Source organism: Mirounga leonina, unplaced genomic scaffold, assembly GCF_011800145.1.
Source record: "Mirounga leonina isolate KUSES-001 unplaced genomic scaffold, KU_Mleo_1.0 Mir_418, whole genome shotgun sequence".
Taxonomy (NCBI): Eukaryota; Metazoa; Chordata; class Mammalia; order Carnivora; family Phocidae; genus Mirounga; species Mirounga leonina.
This window is the reverse complement of record NW_023270739.1, coordinates 6,553,491-6,563,906: the sequence shown is the minus strand read 5'-3', so window position 1 is coordinate 6,563,906 and position 10,416 is coordinate 6,553,491. Positions and strand designations below refer to the sequence as shown.

Below are 10,416 nucleotides of genomic sequence, written 5' to 3'. Positions count from 1 at the left end.
ATATATATATATATATATATATATATATATATATATATATATATATACACACACACACATTTTAAAGATTTTATTTATGTGAGAGAGAGAGAGAGCACAAGAATGGGAGGGGCAGAGGGAGGGGGAGACGCAGACTCCCCACTGAGCAGGGAGCCCGATGCAGGGCTCGATCCCAGGACCCTGAGGTGGTGACCTGAGCCAAAGGCAGTCGCTCAACTGACTGAGCCACCCAGGCACCCCAGATTCCTCCTTATAAAGACCTTTGATATCTTCTCTACTATTTGTTAAATGAATGAATGACCCCGCCTTTAAAAGATAGGAGCCCTTACTTATAGCTGAGCCTCAAAGCAGAAGCAGATATCCCAATAGATGCTTTTTCATTCCCACTGGGGCAAACCCCTTACACTAGGGAAGAGAAGGGCAGACCACAGACTTAAAGCCACTTAACTGCGGACTCTTTTAGACAGATTGTTGCCATTGAAAAACATATTTTGAACACAGACAGCTATTTCTGTGAGCAAATGGGAAAGTGTGTCTGCTAAAAACAAGGGAGAGGCTCTGTCCTCACCATGGAATTCCATCAGTCCATCCTGGTTCACCCAGTAAGACTTCAGCTGCTTTCACTGTTGGAAAGCATTTGATTATTTCTATTTCTGGGGCAGAAAATGGAATCTTTAGCTGGGTTTCTGAAATAACTGTCAGGAGATTTTATGTATTTCGGTACAAAGAAAATACATTTTGTTTTACACAGTGACAGGCAGTGCAGAAACATTAAATAATGTGATCTTGGCCTCCGAGGGACCGCTATTCGTCTACAAGGCCTGCTTGTCTCCACTTCTTGGGGACGGACACTTGCAGAGAGAGCACCATTATTTGCTAAGCGCGGGACCAAGACGTCACACAGATGGCCCCGTTCCTAGGAGCTGGAGAGAGAAGAGTGAGAAAAGGGGCCCTGGCCTCCTGGAGTTGACATTCTACTAGAGGGAGCCAGACAGTGAACAATCCTAAGTCCCTGGGGAAGAGAGCAGCCCCTGAGAAGCGCCATGCAGAGCATTAAAGCAGCCCCGTGATGAGAGAGTAGCTGGGCGGTCAGGACCGGCTTCACTGGGATGAGGTCACTCCAAGGGAGTGAAAGGATGCGAGGAGTCTGGGCAGAGAGGTGGCAGCCGGATTCTACAGGGCAGTCCGTGGCAGGCTAAGGAGGCTGGACTGGCTACCAAGTGCACTGGAGAAGCCGCCGGAGGTTTTAAGCAGAGAAGAGTCTCATCTGGTGTACGTGTGTGACAAGGTCACTCTGGGCTGGGGCCAAGGGTAAAAGGGAGGAGCCCAGGCGGAGGCCGCAGCCCTCACACTGGTTGCTGGAAATCAGCAACCTCCTCCCCCCTAGCCATGCCGATGATCAGGAAGAAGGCTAGCTGACGACAAAGCACAAGCTGACACCCTGCAAACCAACGCCCCCAACTCCTGGGCGGGACATGTGTGACATTCCTCCAGGAAACTTCCAACTATCTAAAGGTTAATGCCTTGCTGGAGGGGAAAACAACCTTAATTTGACAATGGCAAAGCCTCCAGTATCTGGTAGGTCCTTGTTAGCATATGAAAGTTCTTTTGAAAACCTCCCTTAATCCTTCCCTCCCCCAACCCCATAGTATACAACCGATTGCTCCTCATAACCCCAGAGCAGCTCTTTCTGCCCCCGGGTCCTGTCCCCGTGCTTTAATAAAACCACCTTTTTGTACCAAAGACGTCTCAAGAATTCTTTCTTGGCCGGAGGCTCCGCACCCCACCCCACCTCACCTCACCAATATTCCAAAACGTCATCATTGAGATAGCCCCCTGGTGAGGCCCAGGGGGCAGTTGGATACACGAGGGTGGGGAGGGCGATCTGGGCGTTACTGGCATATGGGTGGCATTTAAAGTCAGAGTGATGAGGGAGCAGAAGGCTCAATGAAGACAAAGCACAAGGTGACACACTGCAACCTCCCCCCAACCCCCACTCCAGGGTGAGACAGGTGTAACATTCTTCCAGGACGCTCCCAACTATCTTAATGTTAATGCCTTGCTAGGAGGTATAAACATCCTTAACTTGACAATGGCAAGGCCTCCATTATCCTGTAGGTCCTCTTTAGCATATGAAAGTAATTTTGAGACCTCCCTTTTCCTTACTTCCCCACTTCCCCCAACTCCCCAGTATATAACCAGCCACTCAAGACCCCCCAGGGCAGCAGCTCTTCCTGTCCACGGGTCCTGTCCCTGTGCTTTAATAAAACCACCATTTTGCACCAAAGATGTCTCAAGAATTTTCTTGGTCATCGGCTCCGAACCTCACCCCACCAAACCTCACCTATATTCCAGAACCACAAAAGAGGACCAGATGAGACCACTCAGGAAGAGTATGTAGGTAGAGGGGAAGGGGCCAGGACAAACTGCCTGACGGAAGGAAGGCACTCGCAAAACTCTGGCAACATAGAAGCCAAGAGAAAAAAGCCTCTCAAGAAGGTGGGAGCAGCCAACCACCAGACGTGGACTAGAGTGTGAGCAGACTAGGGTTGGGGCCCCGGAAGCAGGAGCAACTGCTTGGCCGCACTGAAGGCAGGATCCGTGGGTGCGGATGAGGCTTTGGGAAGGGTGGCAGGAAATGGGGGTGCAGAGGCAAAGTTTTGAGGTGCCAGAGCAGGACTGTTCCACGATGGCACAACCCAACAGCAGAAGATGATGCTAGACGGCCGGGGGGGGGGGGGGGGGGGTTGTGCCCGCCGCAGGGGGCGAGGTCCAGATCCAAGTGCGGCAGGGCCCCTCCTCCGTAGGCACAGGGGGCTGGCGAACGGTGAGGGTACAGATGGGGGCAATCGCCTCGGGGTAGGAAGGTGAGGGCTTTCCAGCTGGCTGCTGCTAGCGGAGGGCCAGTGGGAAAGCCTGCTCGCGGTGCGAGACTTCTGGAAAGGGAGCCCAAGTGAAATAAGGGTTTGGGGGAGGGGAGCCCGGACGTGCGGAGGGCCCAGCTGGGACGTGTGGCCGCGGATTGACAGGGAGCCCGGCCACCCCGGTGCGTGCGCTGCAGTCTTCAGCAGCTCAGGGAGAAGGCCCTCCTGCAGCTGTACTCATCTCACATCTGTAGAAAGCAAGTCCTGGGGAGCTTAAGGAGCTTGTCGGAGGCCGCGCGGCTGCGGTCTGAACCCGGGAGAGTGTACTGTGTGCACGGAGGTTTCTGGGATGTGTCCCGCATATCTGCAGGCAGGCTAAGGCGGGTTTGCGAGACCCGTGCTGGATGAGTGACCGTGGGAGCCTGATTCGTTGACATTAGCTGACCTCCAGGTCACAACGGGCCCTCCTGGTTTGGATGCCAAGAGCTATCCATTTTGCCTTGCATCGCCTCCAGCTCCAGGCTGGGCTGGGCCCCTGGAATGGAATCCGGAGGGGAGGTGAGCACATCTAACCCAGGCTCCCTGAAGACGGAAAGCCATGATAACATAGAAATGCAGCTCTCCAAACTGCAGGTAGGCAAGCAACATTTAACTTCAGACCCCCGTCATGTGTCCTATAGTCATTTGCCCTATAAATACGGCCCTTACGGGGATGGTCAGTTGGAAGTCTTCGCCTGAAGGGAGGATGCTCCACCAGGCCTCTCTATGGGGACTGCAGCCGGGGCTGTCTCCACCGCAGGCAGCCGGTGAGAGGCTGGATGTTATAAGTACCCGATTTGATTGAACTTTGTCTTATTCTCCTTTACTGCTTACTATTGTCCTCACCTATGCATGGATTTCCCTTTTCTTTCTGTTTCCATTAGATTTTTATAATATCAGTAAAGTGTTTTTTTCCCCTTTGAAACTGAAGAGGACGGGGTATGCCATGAATCTTTTCTTCAGAACAGACAGCAGGGTTTTAACCAGAGACCTTCAACCTCTGTGGGGCCACAGAGACTTTCCAAGGAATACTGGGATGGTCAGTTGGAAGAACATCCATTTCCAGATCCCAAGTGTCCTCACATCCTGTTTTCTTGAAAGTGGTCATCCTGCAGCCTTTATCCCACTTTACAAAAGAAAGGCACAACCTTCACCCATTCCAAACACCAGGTGAACGTTTCAGGGTGAAACACCCCCAACTCTGCACCAAACAAAGGGGAAAGGCTGGTCTGACAATGAATCAAGCCTCATAGGCTACTTAATAAGGACGAAACAGGGTATTAGAAATGAGGACGGCGGTCTACAGCTTAAAGGTTAGTGGGAGAGACCACCATGATCAGTGAATGACCCAGTAATTCCCTAGCTCGGAAGGAGAGGGCTCTGAGTGGGTAGAACAAGAATGTGGACCTGGGTGGAGACTGCGGACCCTGAGGGCTTCAGCTGAGACAGAAGGAAGAATGCTGCTCCTTCTGCAAAGAGCCAGAGGGTAAATGTTTTCAGCTTTGCAGGCCGTAAAGTCTGCATCACAACTACTCAACTCTACAAAGATAGTCAAAGGTGGTAGTCAACGAGTGACCTCGGCTGGGTGCCAGTGACGTATTACTTATAAAAAACGGGCAGCATTAGTCCTCATTCATGGTTTTCCCAGGCATTTATTTTTTTTCCAGCTGTCTGGAAAAAGTATGCCTTGCTGGTGAGTGTTTGGCAGGTTTCATGTTACCAATGGGAGGAGATGCTGACCATGTGGGTGGCAGTGGGGGGAGGGAGCTTACTTGGGACCAGAGGGATGGTAGGTACAGAGGCCAAGGTGAAGTTTGGGAGGTATTTTTCATTTGGGCTGGGGGAGGGTGTTTGGAATAGGGGAGTAGGCTGGGGCCCGGGGGTGACATTATAACATAATTAGATCTGCATTTTGAAAAGATTGCAGGGGTTCTGGGGAGCCTGAGGGAGCCAGGAGCCTACTGCAAGGTGAAGGGGCTCAAACTGTACTGTAGGGAGGGGAGGGGAGAGGTGAAGTGGGGTGTTGTTGGAGGTACCTAGGAGGAACATCACAGGGCAAGGCAGAGAGGGGCAAGCTGGTGTGAGAGTGATGTGAGAAACAAAGGCAGAAGAAAAATTAAATTTCCTGACTACCTACAGCCCACTGACTTGAAGCAGGCAGTTGACCTTCCTCCATGTTAATACTTTGCGAAGGGCAAAAGGCAATCTTAGCCCGACCCCCAGGATCCTATGAGTCTACTTTAACATACAAAAATTTCTTTGGAAACTTCCTTTATCTCTACTCCTCCAAGATACATGTTGGCAATCATCCCCTCAAGCATAACACCCACTGATACACTTCTGAAGGGCCTCGTGACTAAGGTTTTACTAGACAGTAAAATGACCTTTTCCCAACAATAGCTAGCCCTCTCAAGGTCCTGGAAACCTTGCTTCCAAAATTCCTTAGAGACTTATGCTCTCCCTAACCCTCCCAACTTGAAAGTATATCATGGGCCACTCCTCACCACCCCTCCTCTTTCTGCCCATGGGCCCTGTCCCTGTGCCTTTTTGCACCAAAGACGTCTCAAGAATTCTTTCACAAGAAAGCCGGCGGCTTTGAACCCTAACATCATTCCTGCTTCAGATATGACAGCCAGGTGTGGGTTTATGATGAAGTGATAGGGAGGAAAAGCTATGAAAACACTTTGGAGCTGAGCCTACACTGAGAAACTGCTTCCATCCCCTCTACCCCTCAATCACTGCATTTCTGTGGTGACCCTTTGGTGCTCTGCTCATGCCCGCAGATCTAGAGGACCACCAGGACCCCTCCCAAGATGATGGACAGGGAGTGCAGAGATGTGGAACCAACTAGAAGTCATTGAAGCTTCTGGGGATGCAAGGGGGTCTGGGTCTGTGCCCCTCTACTCACCTTAGGGCGGGGAACTTTCTTGTTCTGGCGAGGCCCCTGGGAGATACATCTCTTAGAAGTGAACAAAGAAAACTCTCTTTCTAGGGAAGAGAAAAATGGGCTTCAGTCCCTTCTTGTCCGGAGGTGACGCTGCAGACCAGGAGTTCTGACACAGCCCCCTCCCTGGAGGCAACAGCAACAGTAGGACAATGGACCTCAGGCAAACCAGAGCCCCTCTGTCATTCCCTCTGCTGAGTGACCTTGGGCAGGTCACCTAACCTCTCTGATCCTGTTAAAGGTTTGAATACTAAACTACCTTGCGGGGCTGCTGAACCAATTAAAGTAAATAATGTATGCAGAGGACAGTATACAGGGCAAGCACTCAACCCATATGAAAAAAAAAGTACTGGCTTCAAAAGAAAAACAAAAAACTCAAAACCCTGAAACGTCAAAATGAATAAATGTTGGATTAAACACTTAAAGTAACAATCTATCAGCCTCAGGGAGTGTCATTAAAGTTGAAGACAGTTTACAGGTTCTAGTTTTTTTCCCTTTGAAACTTCTGTGTGTACATGGTGATTGCTGGGAGAGCAAACGTACTGAGTGGGTCAGTGAACGTAAATGCTTAGAAAAGCAGCAATGAAAGTGCCTGGCTCTGAGGAAGTATTGCTATGAGCATATCCACCCAATAAGTACAATCATGCTCTTCTCTGAGGACTGCCTTCCCTGTGCCCTGGGCCAGTGCTTTGCAAACTGGACGGCGCTCATAGATCAGGGGGTGGTCAGCCCATCCAGAGATGCTGACGCTGCTCGTTCTAGGCAGCATGTGGGAGGCTCTGCCAGCGCCCCTCCAGGGTCAGTACGCTCACCATGGTGTGGACCGTACCGCCTCTCGGGAGGCCCCCCCCATCCTGCTGAGTGGCCTCACTTTCCCTAAGGGAGGTAGACTGAGGGGGGAGACCCCTGTCACTGGCCAGAGAGGCCACCAGCTAACAAGAGTAGGTTGATTAGCCCGTCTGAGCAAAATCCTGGCCCCCAACTGTGCCGGGAATCCCTGGGCACAGGAACCTCTCTGCATCTTATCCTGCTATAAGATCAGGGTAACAGCCTCGCTCATAAGGTTTGGGTGGGGAGGACACAAAAGAACCCAAACTGTGGCTAGTGCAAAGAATGGGAGTCAGTGTGCAATAGCATTGTTTTTATTGCTAACCAGGGTAGAGCTTTGTGCTCAGACTCATTCTTCACAGCATGGGCTGTTTTCAGCACATTTAAGAAAAAAATAATTTTCTCACTTCTGTCTTCCACTTCCAAAGGGTCCTGGGTTGTTAAAGGACTTCATTAGTGAATGTTGTCTGCCTCCTGGGTCCTATTGACCTCTTAAAGATGGGGTTTTGCTGCATCCCTGGGGTGCCCCCATGAAAAGGGTAGACATCACCTCCTGGAGGAAACATCTGCCTAACCCAGCATTGTGTCTCTCTGGCTTTGCAGTCCTGAGTTTGATCCGGGCTTGGTCACCCATGGGCTGGTTACCCATTACAGTCCTCTCCCGGCTGCCATGAGGAATGCCTCTGGGTCTTATCACACTCTGTTCCCTCCACCTGGAACAGTAGTTCTTCCCTTCACGTGCCTAAAATACACATCCTTCAAATCTCAGCTTACGTGCCACTTACTGACCCTCTCAGGGCTGGACTGAGGACCTCCCGCCACGCCCCCTCAGTCTGTATGCCCCACCACCGCACCTAATCCATGGGAGCGTGGCTGCCTGGTGCACAGAGCCCTTTACGTGTCTGTTGCCGAAATAAGAAAGTAGGCCTTGGGCAACTTGCTTCTCTGAACTCTACTCTCCTTATCTGTGAAATGGATTTAGTGTGTCTTTGAGCTGGTTGTTGTGAGGATTAAATAAAAGGATAAAGAGGCCAGCATGGAGCCTGGCCCAGAGCAGATACCTAGTTTCTGGCATCCATGGGTATAATATCAGGTTCCACCCCTGCATCCCAGCAATTATGTTGTGCTGACTCTTAACTATAATTTCTAAGCAATAGCATTTCAGTCATTTTGGTGGCTAGTGTGGGGGAGCGTGAGAGGGAACCTGGCCTGAGTATTTCAATACCAAGGCTCTGCCCTGTCCCAACTGGATGGCGGCTGGGTGTGGCAGGGGCGCAGGGGTGCCAAGTGCACAAGGGGTAGCTTACTCTTTAACGGTCTTCTCTGTAAAATTAATTTTTCTCTGCGGAATCTCTCTGGATCCAGTTCTGAATAGTCCCAGCTGTTATAGCTCTGTAGGCAAGGGTAGATACCTAACAGAGAGTGAAGAGTGATCATGAAAACTTCCATAAAAGAGAAAGGAGGCAGAAAACAGAAGACAGAGCCCCGCCCCCTGCCCCCCCTGCTGGTCCTGGGGCGGGGGGAGCTTCTAGCATTCGCCTCACCCTACGGTGGCCCTGTGGCCTTGACAGAGCCACTTCCCCTGTGGGAGGCTCTGGTGCCTTCCTCTGCAGAAGAGATGGTGAGGTTCGCCCTGCCCCCCAACAGCATGCGTCTGACGACTGGATCACACCAGGGCACCTGACCCTGTGCTGTACAGATATGAAGGCATTGTAATCATTCCTTTCCCTGCTTATCTCCTCTGCTGTCGCTGAATTGTGAGCTCCCTGAGCGCAGGACCTGGATCATACTCACTTTTGCACCTCGGGGGCTTAGCACTGGACCCAGCACGTGATAAACAGGAGCTTAGTAAGTATTTGCTCAACATATTATCACACTTAGCACCAGAAACTGGCTCTCCCTAAATATTTGATGGTGATGTTAATGGGGCTAATGCTTTTCTTGTAAAGCAAACCATGCGTTTCAGAATCTTGGCTTCTTGGAACCTGAATCCTCAGACGTTAGAAGGACTCCACTGTCTCCCTCAGTTCTTTGGTTTAGAAAGGAAAAGACCAAGGATTACTTGAGAAATTTTGAACTCTTATGCAAAGATGCTGTCTCCATTGGACAAAGTAAGTGGACAGAAAGTTTAGGGAAGGAGGTTCAGCCTTGGACAAAAAGGGGAATAGGAAGGAGGAACAGAAAGAAAAGTGTCAGAGAATGAGAGGCAGGATGGCATAGTGGTCAAAGACCTAATTTTGCAGTGGGACAGCCTGGATCTGAATGCCTGCTCTCCCATTTGTTTGCTGCTGGACCTCTTTGATTCTGCATATGTTAAGAGGATTAAATGGGTGTGCCAAAAAGACTTAGCAGGCCTAGGCTGCTATCCTTGGAAAATCTTGCTTTCGAGGTTGGCCTTTGGCCAGCATCTGCAAGTTGGCTGGTAAACATTTCCTTACACTGATACCGCTTTCCCTAATACCTAGAAGTGGATACATTCCTAGAAGTGTACAAACTATCAAGACCGAATCATGAAGACATATAAAATCTGAACAGACCAATAATGAGTTAGGGGGTTGAATCAGTGATCAAAAACCTCCCAAACGAAGAACAGCTCAGGACCAGATGGCTTCACAGGCAAATTCTACCAAATATTTAAAGAATGAACTCCAATCTTTCTCAAACTCTTTCAAAACATTGAAGAGGAGGGAACACTTCCAAACTCATGAGGCCAGCTTTACCCTGATACCAAAGCCAGATAAGGGCACTACAAGAAAAGAGAACTACAGGCCAATATCCCCGGTGAATACAGACATAAAAATTCTCAGGAAAATACTAGCGAACTAAATTCAAGAGCACATTAGGAGGATCACACACCATGATCAAGTGGGATGGACCCCTGGGATGCAAAGATGGGTGAACATCCACAAATCAATGTGATACACCATATTAATAAAAGGAAAGATAAAAATCACATGCTCATCTCAGTAGATGTAGGAAAAGCATTTGACACAATTCAACATCCTTTCATGGTAAAAACTCTCAACAAAGTGAGTACAAAGGGAACACACTTCAATGTAATAAGGGCCACACATAACAAGCCCACAGCTAATATCATACTCAATGATGAAAAAAGTTTTTCTTCTAAGACCGGGAATGAGACAAGAATATCCACTCTAACCACTCTCACCACCCAGAATAATTAGACAGAAAATAAATAAATAAATAAGAGAGAGGGGGAGAGAAAGGAAAAAGAGAAAGAAAAAAAATGGCATCCAAATCAGAATGGAAGAAGTAAATTTGTCTCCATTTGCTGATGACATGATCTTGTATACAGAAAAACCTAGAGTCCACCAAAAAAACTGTTAGAATTAATAAACAATATCAGTAAATTGTCAGGATACAAAATCAACATATGAAAGTCAGTTGGGTTTCTATACACTGACAAAGAACTATATGAAAAAAAATAAAGAAAACAACCCACTCACAATAACATTGAAAACAATAAAATACTTGGGAATAAATTTAACCAAGGAAGTGGAAAATCTATACATTGAAAACTATAAGACACTGATGAAAGAAACTGAGGAAGACACAAATCAATGGAAAGATATGCTGTGTAATGGATCAAAAGAATTAATATTGTGAAAATATCCATATTACCCAAAGCCATCTATAGATTCAATGCAATCTCTATCAAAATAAAAAAAAAAAAAGGAAAGGGGCGCCTGGGTGGCTCAGTCAGTTAAGCGGCTGCCTTTG

At 48.8% G+C, this 10,416-nt stretch overlaps 1 protein-coding gene across 1 annotated transcript in view; it reads right to left on the bottom strand.

Annotated features, from left to right (window-relative positions):
- The window catches only part of FAM227A (family with sequence similarity 227 member A), a 66,509-nt gene that overhangs the window by 33,593 nt on the left and 22,500 nt on the right, over nucleotides 1-10,416 (bottom strand). The window contains exons 9-10 of the mRNA XM_034987239.1: nucleotides 7,983-8,087; nucleotides 5,812-5,891 (exon numbers count right to left, since the gene is read on the bottom strand). Coding sequence (XP_034843130.1) covers nucleotides 5,812-5,891; nucleotides 7,983-8,087 — 185 coding nt within the window. The remainder of the gene's footprint in view (nucleotides 1-5,811; nucleotides 5,892-7,982; nucleotides 8,088-10,416) is intronic.